This window comes from Enoplosus armatus, chromosome 14, assembly GCF_043641665.1.
Source record: "Enoplosus armatus isolate fEnoArm2 chromosome 14, fEnoArm2.hap1, whole genome shotgun sequence".
NCBI classification, from domain to species: domain Eukaryota; kingdom Metazoa; phylum Chordata; class Actinopteri; order Centrarchiformes; family Enoplosidae; genus Enoplosus; species Enoplosus armatus.
In genome coordinates this window covers 7,701,342-7,727,896 of record NC_092193.1, presented here as the reverse complement: position 1 = coordinate 7,727,896, position 26,555 = coordinate 7,701,342, and the positions used below count along the sequence as shown (strand labels likewise).

The following is a 26,555-nucleotide window of genomic DNA, read 5'->3' as shown; positions in this document are numbered from 1 at the left end:
AATATATCTTTAAGGGCTTTGGGGGATTAGTAGAAGTCTAACCTCAAAGAGGAGACCGTCTTTGAGCGATGAGGCGTCTCATCTGAAACTGACGGCCTGATGCTTCATTCATGAAGAGCAGTCAGGAGGCTTTTCTAAAAATGTCAGCTTCACTATATAAGATGATGGTGGTGCTAAAAGGTGTTAAAATGATAGGTTCTGTCTTAAAACACTCACATTGGGTAGGTACATTGAAACATTCCTCCTGTTCACACTGGCCAATAAAAGATCCTTTCCAACGTACATCTAATGTAAGAGAGGGGCGGACACAATACAGTCCTCATTCTGTGCAAAAATATATTCCAAAGTTTATGTCGAAGTTGATATGAAGTCATTGAGGCTTCAGCAGTCTGGAGGTAAACAAAATGGATATCTTCCGTCATGTACATTTACAGCGCATTAGTGATCTCTTCAGGGCTGGTATGAACAGGATTACAGCAAGCAAAAACTGCTTCAATGATCATCTGGACACCCAACTATTGTTCTAAGACAGTGAACCTGTCCTGTCAAAGTTCTGAATCTGTTTGATTTTTCTTTGCTTCTATCAAAGTGAAGCTATTGAGACAAATGTAAAGGCACGTGTCACATTTAGATATCACACTGGATAAAGGAAATGACTGCAGCAAGTAAAAAGTAGATAAACGGTCATGTAATCAAAAGCCTCAATGCACCATGACATCGGTTATTGTTTTGAGTCACCTTCAGTTCAGTGTCTTTGAAGAAAACCTAAAATAGTTCTTAGGCTGTCATGTCAACCATCTTTTTATTGCATGACCCATTAGTTGGGATATTTACATGGAAGCAGAAGGTGACAGCGCTCAGTGTGTCTCAACATAATGTTAAATTATGCCAGAACATTATTTAACAGTAAATGACATTAATTCTGTTACATTCTCATTAATGCTTCCAGCAGCTGTCGGTCTGAAACAACCCTGCTGTCGCCGTCTCCAGGCAGGAAGTGCACAAAACAATTTACAAACAAAAAGTTTATCGCCATGATGTAGTTTCTTCCACACACCCTATGAATTTATGATTCGAGTACAGCACAGACTGAGGAGCAGGACCACAGTACAAATCTAAAGGTTATCTGATTCATCTGAAGTAAAACATTGGTGCTTGGCACCTCATATCTAAACAAATGTAAACTACCACCTCCTCACACCGTGTTTATCATTTCTTAAATGAAAAAGAGAGCTTAGGAGTTAAGACATGAGTGATAAATGGTTAAAAACCTACATTCATTTAAAATAAAAATGATAAAAAAGAACTTCTCATAAAAGTCTTTGGCAAAGTCTTTTGCTTTTGCAGCATCTTCATTTAAAATATTATCTTCCCCAACGTGCACATTTTTTGAAGAGCTTGTATCGCAAATATTTCTTTGCGTTCAAATTAGCTGAAAAGCAAACAGCTGGTTTCCAGTGATAAGATTCCATAACAGTGACGGTCCTCTTCATACTGGACACACAGGGACGTCATGAAGTCATGTCCAATGTCTTTTAACAGCTCCATCAGCCTTTCCATGCGTGTAAGTCTTTATGATGGACGAGGCCTCATCCGAACTCCAGTCTGTATTTTAGGATTAAAGGAATATCACCCTCTCTTTGCCAGTTTCAAGAATTTCTTTGGGAAAAGGAGGCGGCACTGGTGGTGGAGCCTCGCTGCTGCCGCTGTTCTTCTGTGTGCTGAAGGACTGAGACGTTTTCACATTGCGGACAGCTCCAGGTGGGTTGAAGGCACCTGAAGGGAGTGAAAAATAAATGAATGAATGAATGGAGCTACAGTAGGTACCTGTAAAATTACAGCATCACCTGACAATCATAATCTCCCCTCCCATCTCTGCACTGCATGCAGAGTTTAAACTGATAATGATGAAGTAGGAGTTATGGGAAACAACCGTATATAACAAAATGTTAGAGTATTACTTTAAAGTGTTTAAGTGTTATATTTTATAATCTAAACTATATGGGCATATATTGCTACCCTTGCTGATAAAAATCGATGAGAAAAGTGAGAAAACTTTTTGGTTGGTAAGCATAAAACAAACAATAAAATAAATAACTTCTTCACTCATGTTTGGCAGGTTGCAGATTCTCCACAAGGGGGAGCTGTTCAGTCGCTAACCACTATCACTAACTGTTTTGCAGAATAAAATACTGTATTACTGTTACCGAGTATAATTCTGTGACATTATATTCTTATATTCCATTATATCCTCACTCTGACATATTATCTGATGTTTCTCCAGGAAGTTATAGCAACTGGAAGGGTTATGACACCATTGACAGGCAACCAAATGAAACGTACCGTTACCTTGAATAAAATTACAGATTTCTGCGGGTTTGAACATGGCTGGAAACATTTGGGATAATGTAAGTACACAACTCAATAAAATAACATAGGTTTAGCCATTTTTAGTTACATATTACCTTACATGTTATGCCTTTAAATATTGAAAAATATTGACTTTTTCTGTCTCTAAAGAACTATGAACGAGGCTTTAATTCAGCTTTTTCACGCACCATCAGAGTGCAAGTTGTCTGTAAAAACAGTCACCTCTACAGAGTTAATTATTCTACCAATAATAAGAATCAGAATCAGCCTTATTGGCCAAGTATGTGTACTCGTACAATACAAGGAATTTTACTCCGTTTTTTTGTTGCTCTCAATGTACTTACACACAGTACCAAAAACAATTTTCAGGAAGGTGGATAGAAATAGACATACAGCTAAACAAGCGTGAACTGGAAACTGAACAAATAAACAAAAACAGAAAAAGACCAGAGAGCGTGAAACAGAGGCTTGCTTAAATATATATTAGAAATACATTCACTAATAATAATAATAATAATAATATAATAAGTTTATAGTTCAATTATTCAACACTAAATATAGACCTTAGTCAACCTACATTGCTTACAGTATATTCAAATCAAATGTGGATATGTCTAAATCTGATTGGATGTAGGTGATTATGTATGTAGTCTTTAACACTGACTGAGTGAGAAGCCACTTCCCTTTGATGGTCTGTACCTGACTTGTAGATGCTTTGAGTGCCGGTGTTCCTTTTGGCTCTCAGGCTGCCTCCTTCTTTCCCGGTCACTCGGATGGGCAGCACCTGGTTCACGTCTATGTTGGCTGGATGTAGAAAGACAGGACTGAGGTCAGTGTTGGGGTTTTAGTTCAGTATCATTTGAATTTGAAGCCTGATTGAGCTTGCCATTTGCCAACTGTTGTGTCTCTTGTATTGTAAAAGCAAGGTTTATAACACCAGTTTTAAAAACTCAACATATGTATCCCGACCTGCGCTGTGTGTTCTCTGGTGGGACCCCTTCGTCTTGAAACCTTTCTCCTTTCCCTTTGACAGAGCAGCCAGCTTGGTGGGGATCTGCTGCTGCACGGCCGCAGGCTTGTGCACCTGGTTGGTGGTGCTGATCAGTTGGATGGGCAGCTCGGGCATGGCCGGCTGGGGGCTGATGCTCTCCTTGCGCGGTGGAACCTTTGGAGGGATTTCCGTGGGGTCTGAGGCGGTGGGCAAGACGCGGATCTTTGGAGGTAAGGTCAGACTCCCACCTCCGTTCACTATGCTTCCTCTGAACGATTGGTAACTGGAGAGACTCCAGTACTAGGGAGAAAGAGGAAATGCATAACTCAAACTAGTGCTTCTTTCTGATTATGTATTTTACTACAACATTCTAATACTTTTTCCTTTTAATATTTAAGTCCATGCCATTGTCGAGTTCCTCATTAAAAGTGTCAGCGTTAAATCAAGGCTGAAGTCAGCTCTGATTATATTGTTTCAGAAGATTTTAAACCTCTACTGTTATATAGACTTTTCACACATTGGTATATAAATACACAATAATGTTAATAAACATTCAATCCATTAGATTTTTATCCTCACTTGTGAAGCATCATCATAGTTGGAGTGTCCTGTGTTTGGGATGTGTTTCTTTATTTTCTCCTGCAGCTGCTCTAGACGCTCCCTCTCCTGATTTAGACGCTCCTTGTCCTTGTCTACTGATTTTGTAGACTCCCTCAGCCTCTCCAAGTCCTGCTGATAGCTTTCCTTCAGCTCCTCCAGCTCGGCCCTCTCCTCATTGAGCTTCTCCTCCCACTTTTGGCACTCCTCCTCCCTCTGTTGCAGCTCAGCCTCCAGAGTCTCGATCTGAATCCTCTGCCGCTCCCTCTCCTTCTCCCAGCGCTGCTGCTCCTCTTGATACTGGGCCTGCAGCTTGTGCAAGTTGGTAAGCTCCTCCTTATGCTTCTCCAAGTTGCGCTGCTTCTCCTGCTGGAGCAGCACGCTGCTGTAATGACGAGCGGGCTGCTTGCTCTTTGACTGAAAGGCGTGCTGCAGCTCAATCTGGCTGTCCTGCTGGGCGACGACTGCCTGCACGTTGAAGAATTTAATATATGACATGGGAAATCCACCATTGGCAAACACACAATTTATCTTTCTCACGAATTACACATTTATCTTCACAAATTCAGACAAAACATTTAAAGACACTTTTGCAAGAAGCTTGCAGAAATGAGGTGCCTGTTGAATAAAATATAGATTTCAGAGCAATTTACATTGTCTTACTTGTAAGCTGTACAGCCTCTGTGCGAGCAGTATCACCCTGTCACAAACCTACGGAGAAAAATAATTGCAGTGACAGATATCAATATTTCTGCATGGATGAACATAGAAAAGTCATTAACAGTATTAGAAAGGTTACCTCTGCCTCAGGGAAATGACTGGAGGTTAAATTGCAGTTTGGCATCTGTGTGTCCTCATCAGCCTTGAAGCAAAATAGCACAAGCAGTGTAAATACTTCACATTTTATCCCCAGATGGACGTATGGTTTAGATCCTTTGCATCAGTCTCACTCACAGACTGTTCCAGGCTCTCAGAGTGGTACACTTCCTGGAGCTGAGAGTCACTTGTGGCGTGACTGCCCTCGCTGCCACCTGGCCTCTCAGCTGCGTCTCCATCTGAGAAAACAAAATCATACACATCAAAAGTCAATAAACACCTTCACATATTCAATATGAGTACAGTTAGTTGAGTAGAAAGGTTTTTTTTTTTTAAAAGGAGTTAACAGTATGATTGGATTTGTTGTGCGTAAAACCAGTGCAATGAATGTTTAAAACAAACATTCAGATAGTGTATTATATACCAAAAGTGACCCTGATACCTGAAACTTTATCTTTCCAAAGAAAGTTTTGTCAAATTCCCTGACTACCTCGATTAAAATGCATGTCAAAGGTTCATGATATAGATCCTGAGTTGCACATCAAGTAAATAAAAACACGTCAGCCATGTTTTACTGCAACTCATTTTGCTGTCTTCACTGTCAACACAATAATGCATAAAATGAGTTAATGTCACTACCACGTCAGCTTTATGTCAGCTTACTTTTCATGGCGCTTGCAGCAGGGTTACTATCGGCCACCCCAAACGTTTCAGCCCTCCTGAGCAGCCCCCCCTGCACCGGACTCTCACCCATATGAAGGTTTGGGTCTTTGATCCTTGAGAAGAGCAGGTTCTGCAGGTTTTCCACTGCAGACAAAAGAAAGAAACAACTCCTTAATCTCCTCTCAAAGACATCATCAGTGCTCTCTGAGTCATGACTTGGCTGTATGGGAAACCAGAACGGAGTATATTTCACATTTACTTCTTCAGAATTTAAATATGGACTCACAGCTAACCAATGCAGAAACAACAGACACTAAATACTGCCTCATGATTCCCAACAAGACTGATTAACAAAACTGAGACAAACTCTTGAAAACTGATGCTGTTGTCTCAGCTCTTACCCTCATCGAGGGCTCCTTTGAGTAGTGTCTCCCCCTGCTGGAGGTCAGAGGCGTCTCCTCTGAGCAGCAGCCCTTTGTGGGGGGTTTCCTGCTCCGTCACAGTCTCATAGAGAGCAGCAAAGATCTGCTGTTTTTCGGTCAGACTTTGCTTTATTTGGTCATCCCTCATTTTTAGAATATCTAAAGAGCAAATAAACAACACGTTTCTCAAGTAAATGCAGAGAGGGCAGGTTGAAGGAGCATGGCTGCCCTTTTCCAGCGAGTCCTGCTTCATATAGTGCACATAAACAAGGAAGAAAATATATGTTTTCCATATTTTTAATATCAAAAGATTTCTTTTCCACTGAAATATCTTGCGTTGGCATTTAAAAAAACAAAAGAAAGAACAAGACAAAATCAGTGTACAAAGAAAAAGAAGACCATCTTCACACACTGAAATTTGAAAGCTCACAAAAAAAAAACCCTACAAGAGCAATTTCTTTGGAAGCTTTGGAAGACAACTACCCTCCATCCAACCAATACAATATGATAAAAGGTTTTTGGTTTACAAAATCTAACCTTTCCTCAATCTAACACCTCAGAACAAATATCTCTGCCTACAGAAGAATATCAAACCACAGAACAAAATCATTTCATAAATAACCTTACCTTGAAATTGTTGCAGTCTCGCAGTCAGTTCGCGGTACAGCTCCTCTTCTGGGTAGCTGAATCACACAGACATCTTACTCAGTATCGTCTTTCATGTAATATGTTAAAGACATACATTTTAAATACATTATGACCAGTTACTTATTTTCTTATATCAGTTGTCCATATACAAATATTCTCTTTATTGTCATTTTGATGTTTATCTCATGATGTGGTATATGTAAAAATGGAAATGGTGGTTGGCGGGTTTTGTTTATTGCTTCGGGCATCTCAGTTTCACTGCATTTCAGTCATATTTCAGTCTTTCATCAGGTATCAATGCTATTAACATACGCTGTTGCAACTATTCTATCTGATATTAATTTCCCAATGAAACTCGTTCTGCTCTCTTCCTAGAAGTCCTCAGCTTACCGGTTCACAGCTTCCCGTATCAGCGCCGTCCACGTGATGCGTTCCTCTCTGGAGCCCGTGTGGATCTCGTACATCTCCGGCATGCTGGTGGTGCATGCACAGATAAGGAACATGGCTTTGTCATTGTGAGCCACTTCCCTAACTATCAGTCTTTGAAGGGAGATCACTGGTGGTTTGTTATCCTGCATGAGCCACAATAATACAGCAAGTGTTATTATAATTCAAATAATTATTACGGTCTGTCCTGAATTAATAGGACATGCAACATATGATGTAGCGATCATATCTTGACGTAATCATTTAAAGAAAAGAAGTGTGAGACTTCATACTGCTTCTGTCCATGTAGAAAAACTGGACAAATACAAATGTATACAATGTTTATGTATAAATGATGCAGTAGGTAGTGACTGATGCATCTGTTTCAACAAAAATGACTCATTAATGTTTGGGCAGAACTCACCACAGCAGCAAACACCAGCTTCTGATCTTTCTCTTGTAAGAGGAGGATCACGTCTGACAGCAGCACAGCGTGGATGTCTGCAGGGAGACAAATGCTGCTCAGCATCGAAACAACACAAGCGCTTCATGTTTCGACTCAAGCTGCCAGATGCAAGATGGACTAGAGACATGTCTACTACCTTTCATTTTGTGCGAATCTTTGACACTCAAGTAATGACATCAAAATATGCTGCTACACTGGTTCTCTGAATCGTTCGGCTTTCACAAAAGCAAATTGCCCCGAAGTTGAACCTCCTATTAAAAAACACAAAGGAAACAAATCCAAATGCCGCCGCTATAATACTGCAGTAATCCACTGAACCGTCAGTCACTTGATGCATCATCTCTTCATCAAAATCAGACCAAACAACAATCTGACCTTTGGTGACCCCATTAGGGCAATGTGAAAGAGTAGCTGGAGGTGTGTAAAAATGTTGTATCATGCACAAAAGGTTCACAAACATAAGGAAGAACCTGAAAGAGTGGAGAACCATAAAAATTGCAGACGTTTCCATACAGATGCATTGCATGACACCATTCAGTAATGTATAACACAGGCACACTGAAGCTGCTCTGAAGTGGCTCACGGTGGCCCATAGTCGAGGGTTAATATGCAGAAAGTGTTATCAACTGTGTGTCTTGTTCCCCCTTCTTCCACGGTAATAAATACCACTGTAATAAACCTGTCATTTAATTATCATCTCTTATGTACAAGGAAATAAAACTCTGCCTTATGAACCAGGAAATGCTGTGAATGAGCTGTTGTTGTTGGGGGGATTTTCCCTCAAATTAGCCTATAAAAATACAAATCCCTTGCAGTTCAGGGAAAAAGAAACAAAACACTTGGAAAACAGCATTGATCATCAGACCATCAATCTCACAACTGACAACTGCTTACAGTAAGAATATCCAGAAAAATGCTTTACATGTGAGCAATGGTCATTGACTAAGCTACAGATAAACAACCACAATGTCGATAAACTCATAACAAACCTTTTTGTCTACCGGAGGACTTCCAGGTGACGCCGCCTTCGTGCAGCAGAGTCCTGTCTCCCTGGATCAGGTCCTTCAGCCGGCCCTGAGATTTCGGCTCCAATCGCAGAACGATCTCTCTCAGACGAGCGGCTTTCTCGTATGTACTGACCTGATCGTTCACCTGGGAGATGGTTTCTTTGATCAGCGCCAAACCCTGCACCAGAGACTTGTACTCGTCTGTGTCAGCTGAAAGGAGCATGAAATATATCAAATCGACCAGTCTCTCTTTATATATATGAAAACCATTTTATACATAGGGCCATTCCAGCCTGTATTTGTGTTTCCAAAGAAGATTCAGTCAATCAAATGTCTACTAATGAGTTTAACAGTGAAAGGCTGAGCATAGACTATAACAACTTGTTGAGATGCAGGTAGGTCAGCGGTGAGATTTTACCTTCAGTGTTCTGAATGATCCGCTCCACCAGGATGGGATATTTTGTGATGCGTTGAGTCACCAACAGAAAACACTCAGGGATTCCCAACCTTCGCACAAGGGGAAGCTGACCTATTTTCTGTTAAAACAAAGAAAGTTTTTGTTTTCCAAGACTAGCATCTTTCCTGCCATTCTCCTCTCAGCAGTAAACGGTCTTAGGTTAAGCATCACAGACATCATTCTTTGTGGGGCGTCGTTGTCTCTTAGATACTGCTACTGATGCTCCAGGCAAGTACCTAATTCTTCCATTCCTCCAAAATCACATCCATGTACCTACATTGACCAGTGGGTGCAGATTGCTTACCCTAATAAGGACCTGTAGTTTCTTGTTGTTCTGCAGCTGCTCTTTGTAGAAGCTGGTGGCTTCAGTGTGATGACTGCAGAAAACACTGTAACACTCCAGCATTCCTTCTCCCAGTCCACCTGAAAACTAACACAAGAGGAAAAAACATATACTTAAAGATTATACAGTTTTAATAGTGACAATGTTGCACTGAAGCTACTGCCAAAGTATAAAATATATGTCTTTATTTTGGAAAAGGGAACAATGGAAGAAAGAGAGGATCACAAAGATCCCAGACTAGATTTGAACCCAGGATGTCGAGGCTTTATGGCCCACAATAAATGCAACACACACCTGCCACACATTGAAGCATTGCCTTATTTGACACACGCACACACACACACACACACACACACACACACACACACACACACACACACGCACACGCACACGCACACTTGACATGTCAGAGACAGAAGAAACAGTCAAGGTATGGTGGCAAAGAAATGTCAAATTGGAGGGCAAATGTGAGAAAAGTACTGCTTTTCACTGCTTTTACTGTTGTGAAATAGGACAGTAGCGCATCATGATGCATTGACGGGCGTCAACCCTCAATGACACACATCACAGATGCCTGTGTGAGGGTTTACATAGAAAACAAAGGGTGTTGGTCTTGTGACACACAGCATATGTCACAGGTGTGTGCTACCCTTTCGAGCCACTTTAGCAGGAGGACATCTAACAAACTCCAGTTTTCATGTGTTATATGAGGCTAGGACAGAGAACACATAAACATTATTTTAAACTGAGTGACATTTTCACTTGCAGCGCTACATAGTGTATAATTCAGAACAGACAGCTCTGGTGTATCTGTGTTTATGTCTGTTATTCCGATTCTTCAATCAGGAAAATTATTATTAACCACAGAAGTAAAAATTCTCCAGGACTGTGATGCTGGGCTTCATAAGCCATCAAACACGCAGAGCAGTGTACAGTTACAGTGCGTTTCAGACATACCAGCCATTCCTATGGACACCTGTACACTCAGTCAGCACGTGACAAAGGTGGAGAGAGGTGGATGAATATACTATATTAAGAGCAAGGTGCAGCTAAGCAGGAAAAATTGGTGCAGTACAAACACCATTATTTATTCCTAAATAAAACCAATAACAATGTCAGAGCTGCATGTTGGACTGTAACAGGCACAACACACCTCGAAGCAACGGTAGCAACTTATTTCCAAAATGTAAAAGGTCACCTAAACATGAACAGTTGAATTGTGGGTAAAGCTAGCTGACTGCTTGTTGTAGACCTCTGTGTAGAAATGTAAACATAGCATTTAGGAGTTATAAATATACATTGACTAAACTGTGGACATGGATGTGTAGGTGCAATGCAAGTCTAAATGCTTTTAGTTAAAATGTGCAAGAAATACAATGTAGGAAATACATTTGGGAATAACAACCATTTGGTTTAAGAACATTTGGATGATGACAATCTGTTTACAGTAAATTCATGATCCTTTTAAACCTTTCTGTAAATCTAAAGATTACCTTCCAACTCCCTTCAGTTGTTTTGGAGAAGGCTTGTGCGGAAAAGTACCTCTAACTTGCTTTGTGTTATGTTGACATACAAACCTTACTGGCATTTTGACCTGAAGCTGAGTAAATAAATAATGACATTTTCACTTTAGAAGAAGGAAGAACTTTTTCTTTAAAAACGTACACTCTACAACTTTCCATGTTTACGAACCAAACTGTCTCTGGGGAAAATTACCCCCAAAACAAACTATCCCTCTCTGTTGCAACCCATTGATTTAAGAAGATCAATTAGACTCATTGACTGCAATGGTTTAAATGAAAAATGTAGCCGGTGGTGGCTTTGAAATGACTCTATCCTACCTGAGAGATGAGAATATCCCCCAGTTGTGTGATCTGGTAGTTGTTTGGGTTTCCTTCCTCCTGACTTTCGTTCTGGTGCATTTTGAGGCAGTTGAGGAAGTGCTGGTGGAGGGTGAGCAAGGCCTCCACCCCGAAGAAGAGCCGCTCCAGACGGGCCTCCTCTATCAGCAAAGACTGCCTCAACTCGTACATGTAGACATGGAGAAGGATTTTTAAGGTGCGTACATGGTGCATCTCCGTCTGGATCAACTCTAGGAAATTGATAAAGAGGGATTTCTTGATTAATATATCTGAAGAGATCCAGGTTGAGTGCATATAGGAACACTTGTGTGACGTAAAATGGCAGTAACATCCAACCAGCATCGGGGTGCCCTTGAACAAGGCATTTAACTCTAAATTGCACCAGTGAAGCTGCTTTAATAACAACACAATAACTGCTGCCGACCAATTCCCACATGCGAACAAAATAAAATAAATAAAAGTAGTCCAGTAGTCAAAGCTGGAAAAATGTATTCTGAAGTGAACTTGTCCTGTTAGACAAAACAATTGTTGGCGTCATTATACTTATTATCACAGTAGACATGTTTACCCTCAAAAGGTCCTTGGAGTTAAAGAAAGCATCCATCAACATCATAATTACAGGCACTGTCATCTCTGCTTCAACAGTGCAGTTATTATATACTCTGCCATCAGTGAAGATTCATCTTCTATAACGAGTGATTGACACCTCCATCCGTACACACACACACACACACACACACACACACACACACACACACACACACACACACACACACACACACACACACACACACACACACACACACACACACACACACACACACACACACACACACACACACACACACACACAAAAGATGATACATGATTACTGAAAATACTATTTGTTTTTTGGATTTGGAGTGATTCATTTTCTACAGACTTGGCTGGTTAAGCCTACCATAGATGACGTCCTGTCTTTTGACAGCCTCTTTGTTCAGGGCCTTCAGGTAGTTCTGGTCCACAGCAACGCTCCACGACTCCGCCTCCAAGTTCTGGGCGTCGGACTCGAGTTCGCCTCGCAGCACAGCATAATGAGAATCTGGATGACACATAGAAGGTCACACTGGGACTTGTTGTCACCCAAACAAGGCTTGTGCTTTGCGGTCATATGAGTATGTATCTCAGTGATTCATTACTGGTCATGAACAAATTATTTTTAATCCGTTCATGTGGCAAAAATGTTTTACGCTTACATGGCGCCAGATTTTAGTCATGTTATACTGCTTCATTACTTACAAAACAGAGGAAGGTTTAAGTCAACCATAAAATAATCTAACTTTGTAGTTGTAGCTGCTTCTAACTATGGATTATAAAAATCTCCAATACTTTATACAATAATGCCACTGCAGCATTATGCATTGATCTTCCTCTCTCCCTCATTATTGATAAAAGTATGAGAGAGATAAACAGCACAGATTATTTCTATCCTTGTGTTACAGAATTGTATTTATCTTTAATATCTTCAATGACAATAATTACAATTTTACCATTTAAAACTTTAAATTCTTATTTTGAATTCAAGATGACATTTGTTAAATCCCTGTCTACAGATCAAAAATGTACACGAGAAGGATGTACTCTAAAAAGTAGATGTTTTCAAGTAGTTTGGGCTACTGAAATGAAGATACGTTTTTGCACAATGTCCCAATTACAAAAGGTTTTTGCACACCATAAGGTCTGCACATTGACATGTGCAAAGGAACAAACAGTTTCACACACTGTCGATCACTTGTACTGACTTACAGGAGTATATGAATTTACCTGATGAAGGTCTGAGGACCAAAATGTCATTAACAAAATGAGTAAAAGAGTGTGAGATTCTTTGGTTTCTTTGTAAAGTGTCACATATATTTCATAGGAGAGGCTTAAACTTCAAACATAATAAAGACTACTTGGCCATTCAAATGAAAACCACATCCATGTTTCCATAAGCTATTTTTAACAGTGAAGTTACATCATGCTGTTGGGACAAAAAAGTACAGCAAGCTTTCAGCAGTTTCTCATGAAACCAGCTGACCTTCTAGGTTGATGGGCTCAGCCAAGGAGGAAGCAAGCGATACAGAGTCCTCAGAGGAGAGCTTCAACCGCGGGCCTTCGACCTCATCCATCTGCACCGGACCGGTTCTAGTTGGTATATGATGAGATAAAGCTCCACAGATAAAAGTGATGTCAGCATACAAACACGCACACAAAAGAAAAAGAACAGTAACGTTTGTAAGCCTTCAGTGCTGTTGCTTAATAAGGAGAAACGTCAGTAAAAACAACAAAAAACATCACGACTCAGAATCAGGTTTTGTACCGCACACCTCTGTCAGGCCGAAAAAAAAAACATGAGACTCGGTTTGTATTTCAGCTGCTGACACTTGACTGGAAAACAATGTGTCATGTATGAGGAAAAATGAAATGAAGACACTGTCAGTTGTGCTGTGAATGTGGCCACAAGATACACGATGGAAATGAGTTCTTAAAATACATTTTCACCAACCTGGGACTTGCGTTGTTGTAAGAGGAGGAACCAGGCTGAGCAGTGTGTTTTTTAGGGGTGACGGTCATGCCTGGACTGGGGAAGCAGGAAGGGAGGCCATGAGAGGCCGGGGGAGAAACACTCTCCCCAGAGCTGAGAGAGAGAAAAAATATACTGTGAGTAACAGAGGCAAAAAGAAAAATACTGTGTGAGAGACTAAAAATAAGAGGACAAGTGCAGAGGAAAGAAGTTTAAGTTATCTGTTACAAGTAGGTGTTTTCCTTTGTTGTTTCACTCTACACGGATGAAAATGTATTGTTTTTTAAGAGACGGCTTTTGTCAAAAAAATGGAGCCTTCTTGTTTGTCGAGTTTACATCATCAAAACAAAACAATGAAAAACAAAAAACACAATAAACCTAATCAAGTCAGAAAGCTGAACTATTGTTTCCTTTCAGAGCCTGCACCTGTTTTTGATCACATTACGTAGCGCTGGGCAATATGGTTAAATCACCATCACAATAGTAAAAATATGTTTGTGGATTTAAGTAAACATAAAATGTTCAAATAGTCAATCAATAAAATGAGCTGTGTCTCAGTGTTATGCATTACATCAGATAAGGCTACTTTAATGTGCAAAACATTACCTACAATAACTAGTTTTTCATGTTAAATAAGAGAGTTTTGTACAATATGATCACATCACCACAATACAAAACCACTGAAAGTCAATACATAGATTATCATGAAGCCCAACTTAAATGCAATGAGGATTTCAAGGATTTAAAGTTTACTATTCAGCAGGAAATTCAAATAAACACACCTTTATTATTTGTTTCTGAAAGCTCCTCTTTGCTGACTCACAGGTCCCTCAGACAGACAGGTTACCTACAAAAGAAAAAAGGACTGTAAGTGGAGAGTACATTTCATGGTCCTGAATCCAAAGAGGCTGCTGCAAAACTAATTTAGCCCTGTGGAGAGGGAACTGGTTTGACAAACAGTGACAGCACAACTCAAGTCAGACCAGCTCTCAGGTGAAGACACAACAAAAATAAATGGTGCCGGAGAACACAGAGCTGCACGGTAAGATAACAGGAGCCACTAATTACATGATTTATTAGAGTGACACAGATACAGCAGCGGTTTGAACATTCAGTACATGGATCAACATCTCCTATTCTACTTTAAAGAGACATTACATGAGGTGTATGTCATCAAGCTTTTATCTACTCAGCATTTTCCTCTTGACTGTGTGATACACATCTCTGCAGGATGGGGGTGTGAAAATGTTAGTAGACCATAATAATCATATGACTGACACATCCTTTCGAGTCCAGCTTTGAAATGACAGCTTTCTGATCTCAAATTACTTTAAAAGCCAACCATCTCTATGTCTGTGACCAAGAATGACTCACCTTGTTCATATATATACACTTCTGCTTACCGCTTTCTGTGTTGTGCCTTCCACAGTTTCCTTGTGACACTGGAAAAAACATAAAAGGGGAAAATAATCCGGTTAAACAGCAGGGTGAAAAGGAAAGAGGAAAATGCAGAAAAAAGATTGACATTGAATGCTCTTGGGTCCCAGTTTGATTGAATTTGGTGCCAACCAACAGAAAACAGTGTACCACAGTTTTAGCACAGCGGCCCTCAGTGACCCCACTGGCTGTGTCTATGAGTGTGTGTTTGTGTGCTATTGCTAATGGGCCCCTGAGGGTCAATGAGACTGATCCACTGATGTGTACAAAGGCCTCCACCTGATTCACAGGCAGCAGTAGGAAAGCTTGTGGCAAGTCAGACAGCAGGAGGAAAACATCTCCATAATGTGGATGGTAACATAAATTGTACTGAACAAATACACTTGAACAATGCATAAAATGCATGTTTAAAAAGACATGAGGCATAAAAAAGGAAAACAGCCCAAAAAAAGTCCCACTTTTTTCAAGCTACAAACTGCATTTTAATTGTATCTAAGCTTATTAGTTTAACAGAGAGAGTTTTAGAAGAAAAGCAGAAGTTGTTTGAAGTCAGACACACCTAAAACATACACATTGCTGTTTGACTAAAGGAGTTGTGACATAAACTCACACAGGAGCTCTCCTGCAAGCCTCTGGCTCACCTGTTTGTCACACACACTGACACTTCCTGCAGAACAAGAGTGTTAAAACAATGAGTCGATTACTTGATTAGTCCATCAACAGAAAATTAGCATTGTGGGGCTGATGGGAATGTCATTAGTTTTGCAGGTATTTAGTCATAAAACAAAGTAATGAACAAACTGACCAGACCTGCAATATTCTTTGAAATGGCAATCAATCCATTAGATGTTGAGATATTTCACTTGAAACCACAAATGTGAATTTCATGGTGCAACTAGAGGAAAAGTCATGGGGTCACCAAAGTCATTAGGATTCTTTGTCTGGAAACCATGAATGTCTGCACCAAATTCTGTGCTAAGCCATCCAGTAGACTGGAAACTTCAATTTGCGGTTGGCGCTGGAGGAAAAGTCAGGCCATCAACAAAGTCATTAGGATTCATCCTCTGGGGACCATGTATAACTGCACAAAAGTTCATGGCAGTCCATCTTATAGTCACTGTGACATTTCAGTCTGGACCAAGTGGTGGAACGACTGACAGACAAACCAACCTAAAGTCCGACATTGCCATCCACATCCAAAAATACCAGACATTTGCTGGTTCCATCTTCACAAGTGTAATTAAAGTGTGGCAATATTCTGACATTTTGCAAACTAAACGAATAATCGGTTATTTGTAAAAATAATTGTTGGTTGCAGCCCTAGTCTAAGTCTCAAATCTCAATACTGTTTCGATCTCTCTGATCTAGCTGCTGCTCAACCATTTGTTGTTGTGTCCTGAAGACAAACTCATGGAGGAGAGTCACATCGTCCCAGTTTTTATTACAATACTCTGCCAAAGATATCACACGATGTTTCCCATTACTCTTGTCTGTTTCTGTTTTCGGGGATAGATATAACAGCAGTTCTATGTCTTGGACCTAACCGATGAAAAAGAAGTATTTTCTATATACACATGATTGTTTACACAATGTACCATATGCAACATTTAAGATCTACAAACTTAATCAGCTTACAAACAATGCTTAAGCACCTTCTCCCAGGCATTTGTATGATATTACTTTCTTTAAAGACTTGTTTCTAAGCCTCATGGTATGTTATTAGCCGTTTTGTGGTTGTATGATTCAGCCCCTTGTTGTGAGTGACAGCCACACCTCAAATGATTCACCTACAGTGGGCGGAAAGGGAGCAGAGCAGCATGAAATACAAGTCATTCCCTACAACAGACAAAACAAGACCAGCAAGTCTGCCAAGTATCCTGCAGAGGACGGAAAGACAGGGGAAGAAACGACTAAATGCTGTGTTGGTGGAAAGTAGTGTCACTTAGAAAGACATGGGCCCTAATCACTTCAACACCAAAACAACAAGACTATTGAAACAAGAGAGAGTTGCTGACGTTTAGTCGTGACAAGACAAGTGAAACCAGGCCATCAACGGTTAACAACCGTGAAACTGTACCCATTAGCCTAAGGAGGACATAAAAGCTGACTGATACAAAAGAAACCCGTGATCTGTGTTACTTTTGTTCCCAATAAACCCCGGAGGCTGTAGTGCGAACAGGTCTGGCTTGCACTTCTCATGTTGCCTTCACATCCACCAGCCTTGACACACGGTTTACTCATTAACTTCTAGAGCCTGGCTGTGTTTTTATCTTTAGTGTAGTGTGATGTAAACGCATGCCAATGTGTTTCTGTCAGTATGAACAGGTGAATCCTACCCTTACCAAGTCCTCAATCTGAGGGAAGAGTGATGCATGTGTGCATGCAATGCAGTCTGAGGTCCCAGGTAACCTACAGCGCTTCCTAATTATAAATACATGAGACTGGAAAGAAAATGTAGTCTAGGGCATTGACCCCTCATCACATACAGTATGAACATATAGTAAACTATTTAAACTTGAAATCACACTAAATATCAAGTATGCATTATTATTTATTTATCTTGCCTTATCGTTGAATGGTACTGCAGATTCATTTGAACAGTCTGCTCTGCTATACCTCCAAATAATAATGTAATTTTGCTGTAATGCAGACTTGATGTCAGAGTTTGATGTCATATTGTATGGAAAAGAATGGAAACCAATGGCTGCGTGGAACAGTAAAAATACTCAAGTTTCTAACATACAATAGCATAATTTGCAAAATGGCTAGCTTCTCTCTGAAGTATAGACTTACGGTAAATAGGCTACAACATGCAAACCCCTGGTGTAGTATTGGTGTAACATGATATCCCCTGGTTACTCAAAAGTCATTTATATAATATGCATATCAATGTATTATATTACATTTCAGAACAGTGGTTCTCATGCTCTGACCCCCTGATTGAGTCCTATGGTTAGAAGAGAGATGTATGATATACTTTAAAATACAATATTTTTTCATTTATATATTTCAATCTTTTTTACTATATATATATATATATATATATATATATATATATGCGCTCTTGAAAACAGAATACAAAACGATGCCCTCAAATTCAGATGAATTTCAGTGAATTTTAGGATCTAAAAATATAGGGTAACCAGAAAAAGGTTGTGAAACCCTGTTTTAGAATCACATCCAACTGGGGCAAATGTTCATTCAAAGTAATCACATAGTGCCCAATTAATACATTCTTGTGTAATATTCATTCCTTTAACTGTCAACTGCTAAATACAGTCTCCTAATACTGTCATTGTGAGGAGACAATGAAACCTGTGGGATTTAGGATTGGTATAAAAACAAATTAAACATTGTTTTGTAAGAGCCAGACTGGAGGTGCAGATGTATTTGATATTTGCAGATGATATTTTAGGCCTAACATTAGAGCCTTTAATAGAAGATGTCATTCTCTGTCAGTTGTTGTACAGTATGCAACTTCAATTTAATTTAGCTATCACAGCAAGTACAGATAGATGTTTCAGCAGTTTCACTGCTTTCATTTCTTTTTCCTTAAATCTGCTTTTAGTCATACACTCCCAACTGACTAACTAACTCCTTTCAATGCCTACACTTCAAGCACTTTCAATTCTCAGATCTTTACCTTCTTCAGCACTTCTAAGTCCCACAACTTCCACTCTTCATACACAATTTACTGCTTTCGGTGAATACATTTAAACTGGCATTCATTTCTCTTGACTACCTCTTCAACTGAAACTTCAAGCTCAATTTATCACTAGCAGTTTGGAGATTTCAACTCTTCGTTTCGTCGTATTCGTCAGCTTTACTCAGGGCATTTAAATTGACGCTTCAACTAAATTCAGCGCTTAGCTTTACACTTCAGCTACACGTCAACTTATTTCAGCACTTCCATTTTAACTGCTATTTCAACTTGAATTTCGACTGCCACTTCAACTACCTTCAACTTTTCGGTATGTCAGCTATTTCAAATGTTTCAACTGCATATTTTAAACAACGACCACAGTAACTAGTTCCTGGTTGTGTTGTCACGTTGCAACTGCAGTTTAAATGGTCAAGGATGTATCATTCCGCACAGTCTATAGTACAACGGTCTATTTGTTTTACGAAATCTTATATTTTAGCGGTTAGTTTTCATATCATTCCGCATATAACATGACGCTCCATTTCATTTTCAATCACCTGACACTCCAAATAGAAAACTGCTGGGAGGTTGCTCGGTGGTTTCCTAAAAACACACCGTGAAAACACATCATAATCTCCCGTTTGGGGGAGCCGTTGATTAAAAAAAACCCCAATCTTTGACGACATTACCATCGGGCTTTGTGTGTTATCGAGCGGAAGGGGAATGTGAGGAATGCCAATGTGCCAGGTGAGAGTAACTGACCTGGATTCATAACGTTACCCACTGAAAAAAGTCTCAGACTCGTTAAGTCAACAGAGACAGGTGTTTCAAGGGATAAAACAAACAGGTGGAAAGTCAAGAGTGGAGGCAGGAGTGGCTGCAGGTGTACCTACATGTAGCTATCCCAATGTTTGCTAACAAGTTACTGGTTGGCATATGGCTAGCTACCTTAGCTGACCGAACTGACAACTAGCTACAGGAAAGTTAGCGTTATCTATTGCCTCAAATATAGAGAGTTGAGTCTAAAGTGACACGTAGTTAATAATAATAATAGTAGTTATAATGAATTCGAGTCAGTTTTCCAGGTCACGTCGAGTTAAAAAAAAAAGAAGAAGCAAGAGTTAACTGCTGTTTTCATGATCGTGGCGTATTGTGTTAAGCTAGCTAACGTTATCCCAGAATGTTACCACTGTTGACGTTACCCAACGGTCGTTTATCAACTTGTTTGTCCCGTCCGCCCTGTTAATTTGGAAGAACAACGTTAACAACCCCAACAACAGTTTCATCTTACCCGGGTGTTGTTAAACAGCAGCCGTGCGCGCCGAAAGCAAGAGACAGCTTTCTGAATATTTCCAGGCAAAGGCAAGAGAGGGAAATAAATTCTTCCACTGAACGGGACAGACAGTGAGGATGCCTCAGGAGGAACAAGTGCACGAATTCGAGAAGCTGGAGCTGATCTGGAGGCGGGTGTTGAAGCAGAAATCCCAGCCTCCTCTGGATGAGCCCTCCTTCCCTCTCGAAGCATCATGGGAGTCATTCGTTTCAGTGAGACACATCCCGCAAATTCATTCACTCACTCCGCCTTTGAATGAACGTAGACATGACCCAGTATGACTCTGCTGTGATGCTGCAGTCATTTGCCATTGAAATAAATGACCAGATTGATCTTTAACATGACTTTCCGCCTAAGAAACAATGATACCACGTGCAGCTGGGTGGAAACCAGCTGGTGTGAAAACTGAGATGCTTTTTTATTTTGGCGAAAATAAACAGCTTTTCTTTATGTAGGCAACTACAGGGAATGCAGGTAGAGCTCAGGTAGCATTTCTTGTAATTTAATTTCCTACCAGGCATTTCTTTGCAAATTAAATTAGTTTGAGGGCAGTATTGTAGCTACTATTATAACAGAGGTAGTCGTGTAAAAAATCTCTTTCACTTATGAACAGGTGAATCCTACCCTCATTCACTCATTACTCTGATTCAGGGTGTATTTTGTGATCCAGAGAGATTGAAGACGAGAAGTCCCTAAAGTGCTCAGATATAATTCCATAACTGGGTGACTCCACCTGCTGGGGAAGATTGTGTGATACAATCGAAAGCTCCAGAACAGCTAGAGTGCAGGAGTGAACCTTGTGCTGAGAATGATTTGTCAACCAAAATCACTAGACATGTACCTCCTTCGCTTGGAGTTGTACAGACAATAAACCATTCTGTTGCATCTAAATGAATCCAACAGGTGCATACTTTGAGTCAGGTTGCATTTAGTGATCCCCAGACAGACTGAGATGTTGTATCAGAGTGCAACAGGTGGTGTGAAGCCTCTCATACAGTTATGAATATTTGCAGCAGAGGTGGTTGACCCTCAGGAGTAGAAAGGGGCAGGACCTTTGATAAATGTTAAATTAAAAGGCAGCTCTGCCAAGGCGGACACTGGAATACCTGAGACAAAGAATAATAAAATAGAGATGCACAGAGGTGAGCAGGGACATGGAAATGAGGCCTTGACTTTACTCCTCGGACTGCACTGGACAGATGAAACCAGGACCAGTCAGGATTTTAGAAACTCTGAGGTCACCCTTCTCAGAACATTTTGACCAGAAACCAAAAGGAAGGTCTCTAAAATGTATATTGGAATACTTAGATAGTGTTAATCCGGTTAGAGGACGGGTTCATATTGTTTCAAGTGTATCTTAAAACAATACTCACATGCCCCTATATACATTGAAATTATTAAAGTTATTGTTGTCTTTAATTGTTCCTGCACACAATTCCCTGTTTGTGTTACTATTTTTGCTGCAGCTCAGCCAGAAAACACTGTCCAGTTCCCCAAAAATGACTAACTTTGGAAGATACCCACTAAATGTGACTAATTCAGCTGAAGCCTCATATTAACTTTAGATTCATTTAGGACTGCATTTTTGCATTGATCAAGGGTGTGGATTTTGGAGTCACGTTATGAAGGGATCATTTTACAGACAGTAAGGAGAAGAGGAACCATTTCAGCAACCGATAACTTTCAATGTATATATGGGCATTTGAGTATTATATTAAAACGTGAACCTACCCTTTGATATCATTTACAAGCTCCTCCGGCTTTATGGGAGATACTAACAGGAGCACGATGATGGATTATACCTGCATGACCTCGTCTACTCTGCCTTTACATGACAAGAATTTAGCTTGGATAAGTTAAGTTTATCACATTAAGCTTTGTCACTAAAATTAATATATATTCAAAACTGTTTAGAAATAACTCATATCTTAAGTGCAAAGCAGGGCCTCATGTCACTACATAGATGGTAGTTTCCATTTCATTGTTGTCCAGCAGGTGGCATCATTGCACTAGAGCACTTCTTTGGGAGTTCAGCTTCAGTTATTGAGTCAAACTTAACACACTAACACATATCACAGATGACACTCTTACCACCACACATGATATTTAAAATATACAATTTGCAAATATGCTACGGATATGTGATGAGTCACTACTGTGATTTTCATTTTGGTAGACATACTCGTGAAAAACTGCTGTACATTAACATTTTAATGTATTTAGACTATTCATAATGACTGCAATTCTGGTAAAGTTTATTCAAAATTTTAATGTCATTATCATGTGAAATGTAAAATATCTTGCCTCAGTATGTATGTTCATCAAAACTCTGAGAGGTTGTGTAAAGAAAGGAATATTTGGGATTTCTTTTATTTGCAAATATCATTATCTGTATTAGCTTCAAAAGTCCCATCTCGCTCGGGCTCTGCTTTGTAGGTAAATTGAGTTGAGCGCGTGTACATTGTATTTTTGTCCTACCTTTCCAAACTCTATTCACAGGGATAAAACCACAACTTCCCTTTATATACACAAGACAATCTCAGTGTGCAGTGAAGAAACACATCGCTGTCTGGAAAAACACATGTATTAAGAGAATGGAAAAATAACAGAAGCACTGCCAGAGCCTCTTCATGAATGCACCTTTGCTGCATTATTTACAGCACTATTTTATTTGATCTTGATATGATGGGCAGACATCTTAAGCTGAAGACGCCAAACACTCCTCCTCCCGGGCATCGCATAGCAAAAAGACCAAGTGCTGTTGGTTGATCATGAGTCCAAAAAAGCTAATTAGTATGATTTTCTGGATTAGAAAAAATAAACATAAGAGACCAACATGTAAAAACATTTTCTATGACCAGAAATACCTCAAAAATGACAACATATCAACTATGTACAAAAACATCAATAATATATTTATATATATATTTATATATTTTTTTAAATCTTCTATACCCACTAAAATATACCAAAGAAGCAGCTATTGGTCAATCTGAGGAACTCGTTCACCAACATGTTTTTTGAAAACAGTTTAAATATCCTTCAGCTGTAAATGTGAAAACTCAAAAAAAGAAAGAGAAAAAAAAGGAAAAGAAAGAAAGACACGTAAATAAATTTAAAAAATATAACCCAACAAAAGTCCTGTGTTCATCCTGTGTGCCATTTTGGAATACTGCAGAGTGTGAGGAGGTAAGCCACTTCAACCAGCTTCTCCAGTGGATAAGAGTTTGTTCGATGATGGACCGTCTTTGACCATCCAACAGAGAGTTCCCAAAGTCTTTCGCTTTCAGTTCGTCATCCACTTGTGTACTAAGATTCAGACACGGTTCCATGACAACTGATGTAGGCCACAGACAAAATAGAGGGAACTTTTTTTTTTTTTTTGTCAAAACTTAGCAACCCTTTTGTCGAATCAGGGGAGAGGGACACAGTCTGGACTCGGGAAGGGACAGTGGGTTTAGCAGCCTTCTTGTTTGTCAAGAGTTTGTTTCACAGTTGAATCCATTGTCCACCCAGTCTAGCACAAACTTGGCAATATATATATACAGTATATAAACTACAATCATGAACAAGAGAGACGCGGGAGGTTCATCCTTAAATACAAAAAGTGTCTTCTGGCATCCGTGTGTGGACTTGCTGTAGTGTGTGTTTGTGACATCTGAGGAGAAAAATAAGGTCCTGAGATATGCACTGAGGGGCTTCTGAAGAGAGAGTGATAAAAGTGTGATCTATATAAAATAACAACAAAAAACAAAAATATATTTAAATCTATAGCATCGACATGTTTGCGGGGATGTGTACAGTATGTTAGGAGGGGCTGGACCGCGGTAGGGCCAGTATTCGTCCGTTGGTCTTTCCCCCGTTCATGTGTGTGAACGGGATGTGGTGCTCCTCGTAACTGCCCCTCAGGCCCATGGAGGAGGCCTCGTCCCTGTCCAAACACTGTTCCCTCTGGGAGTAGGACGACGGGTCCAGCGGGATGCTCTCCATGTTTTCCATGTCCAGGTCAAAGTCTTCGCTCTCGGGCGGCTTGTTCTCCTCACTGTAGAAGAAGGAGAACTCCTGGAAGGAAGGATGCAGGTCCTCGCGCAGCATCTCGATGATCTCCTGGAAGGCGGGACGCATCTTGGGGTTGTACTGCCAACACATCTGCATCAGGTTGTGTCTGGGTGAGGATACAGGGAGAGTGAGATCACGGTTAAATGATGCTGATCTGAATTTTAGTTTGTCGCCAGTTATTTATTATTTTCATGATGTAGTTATTTCTCGTTAACAAGGACTGTCTGTGTATACTACTATAACTTAAAGGATGATGCTGGTGAAATTCTAGATTTTTCTTAATGCCAACAAATTCCATGAAAAAAACAAAACCAACAATGGATTTATCCTACTAACAAGTACTGCCTGTGTATCCAAAGCCTGATACAGCTTATTTCTCTGTGCCGTAGAGCTCCATTGTTGCTAAAAAAAACTATTAAAAACACATCAGTCAGCCACATCATTACACTGGGTGACATGTTCCTTCATTATAATGAATATTATAATGCACTGTAGTTTACTTTGAGTCCTTCCCACATTCACAGTCCTGCTGCCATAAATACTCACTAGAACACAAAATGTGTATTAATCCACAGCTAAAAATATTCCCCCCAAAAAGCACACTTTAGTTTTTAAGTAACATTTTGCTAAAAACAACAGCGCCCAGCTGTTTTAGGAAACTAGTTTGAATTTTTATTTTATTTTAATCAAACTGTACAACCGTTACCATATATTTAAAAAGGTTTTACATATTTGGGCTAAGGGCTGAGTGCCACAGACAGGTTTAGGACTTTTTTCATGAGATCTGTTGATATGAAAAATACAGACCATGGTCAAAATATTTACTTCATACTCGTACTTCAACCTGATATCGTCATCCTGTTTCTTTACTATTGCTACTATAGTCTACTCTGTTTGTACAGCATTTATTACACATGCCAGTCCTGAAGAGGGATCCCTCCTCTGTTGATTTCCTAAGGTTTCTTTTATATTTCATTATCGATTAATCAGTTATTTGTTTTGCCTATAAAATGCCAGAAAACAGTGAAAAATGTCCATTGCCTAATGTCCTAGATGAGGTCTTCAAATGTCCCGTTTTATCTGACCAACAGTCCAAAACCCAAAGACATTCAGTTTTCAGTTCAATGATATGATATAATATATTATAAATAGAATATGATATAAAACACAGAGAAGCAGCAAATCGTCACATATGAGAGATGCTGGAACCAGATAATTTTTGCCATTTTTCTTTAAAAAAGGACTTGAATGATTTATCAATTATCAAAACAGTTGCAGACTCATTTTCTGTCGAAGGACTAACTTATATATGGACTACTGTTGCAGCTCTCATGCAGACTGTAAGACCCTCTGAGGCAAATTTGTGATTTTGAGCTTTGTAAATAAACTGACTTGAATCGGGTTGTCTGAATTAATTAAATGGTTACAATACAACTCTTGTTTTTCTCAGCCCATGTCTAACCTTAGCCCTACTCTTGTACTCACAGTCTGTCAGCGCAGTTGTCCGGCCGGTCCAGGTAGCCCCCGTCCATGACGAACTTGAGGACCTGCTCGTTGGACAGGCCCTGGTACGGCTGCTCGGCCAGCGTGCTGATCTCCCACAGCACAACCCCAAATGACCTGGCAAACAGGCGGACGAGACAACAACAGCGACATGGGGAGAATGAGGACAGGCCAATTAGACACCTGACAGAGTAAATCTGTCTGTAAACACTTGAGGCAGCGAACAGGTAGAACCTGGGCAGAGGCGGCGGCTGTGATGCTGGTAAACAACGTATGATAGAAGCAGGTTAGCTACACACACGTTCTGATCTCTTATTTTAATATTTGTAATGTGTTTACTGTTTGTTATCCTGGTCTGGTTTTATGACCCATGTTGATCTGTGGAGAAGCTCTAAAAATGGACTCAAGACAGGTTTGTTGATCAACTTATCACAGTTAAACAATGTAGTTGTGAAGTGCGAAGAGTGGTATCTTATCAAGGGTAAGCTGCCTTTGTAGTAACTTTTAGCATGCTGTATGATAAATGATTTATTAAGTTTTATGAATGTCCTCCACAAACCCTGATCTCTTAACATTTAGTTTTAGAGCTGCTTCATACTAATTTTCTCCTGTTTAAGATCAACACCACGTCATGCTATGTACAGCGCCTACACGTCTACACACAAACCCAGAATCAGAGGTGTCACTGACCAGCAGTCTGAATGTGCAGTGAAGACTCCGTCCTTCAGAGACTCCGGTGCCATCCACCTGACGGGCAGCAGGCCCTTCCCTCCCTTCCTGTAGTAGTCGGTCTCGTAGATGTCTCTCGTCATGCCAAAGTCTGAGAGGAAAACAGGATTTTCATTAGTTGCAGTCAAACCTATGCTGATGTTATTTGTTACTAAGTGTTATATGTTTAAGGGGCTTTAACATGTATTTAAGACATACTTCTTCCTGCTTTTCAGTGTCACTGGTGTGATTTATCTGC

General features: G+C 40.0%; 2 protein-coding genes across 3 annotated transcripts in view; both read right to left on the bottom strand.

Moving 5' to 3' along the window:
- Positions 1-785: 785 nt before the first annotated feature.
- On the bottom strand, positions 786-20,103 carry arhgef18a (rho/rac guanine nucleotide exchange factor (GEF) 18a). 2 transcript variants are annotated; one of them, XM_070918797.1, is made up of 22 exons: positions 19,985-20,103; positions 14,988-15,055; positions 14,396-14,460; positions 13,596-13,727; positions 13,128-13,234; positions 12,009-12,149; positions 11,048-11,298; positions 9,168-9,293; positions 8,825-8,942; positions 8,389-8,616; positions 7,358-7,434; positions 6,898-7,079; positions 6,487-6,542; positions 5,839-6,018; positions 5,438-5,581; positions 4,913-5,013; positions 4,758-4,820; positions 4,622-4,669; positions 3,941-4,426; positions 3,340-3,661; positions 3,070-3,174; positions 786-1,776 (listed from the first exon to the last, which is right to left on the bottom strand). In XM_070918797.1, the coding sequence occupies exons 4-22, from the start codon at positions 13,661-13,663 to the stop codon at positions 1,619-1,621; spliced, it is 2,961 nt and encodes a 986-aa protein (XP_070774898.1). In that variant the 5' UTR covers positions 13,664-13,727; positions 14,396-14,460; positions 14,988-15,055; positions 19,985-20,103; the 3' UTR covers positions 786-1,618. The 2 variants fall into 2 exon arrangements, with proteins under 2 accessions (XP_070774898.1, XP_070774899.1); XM_070918798.1 differs by having other exon boundaries at positions 15,017-15,055.
- Positions 20,104-23,833: 3,730 nt separating this feature from the next.
- The window catches only part of insra (insulin receptor a), a 48,074-nt gene continuing 45,352 nt past the window's right edge, over positions 23,834-26,555 (bottom strand). Inside the window, 3 exon segments of the mRNA XM_070918954.1 lie at positions 23,834-24,191; positions 25,571-25,705; positions 26,279-26,408. Of these exon segments, the coding sequence (XP_070775055.1) occupies positions 23,834-24,191; positions 25,571-25,705; positions 26,279-26,408 (623 nt within the window).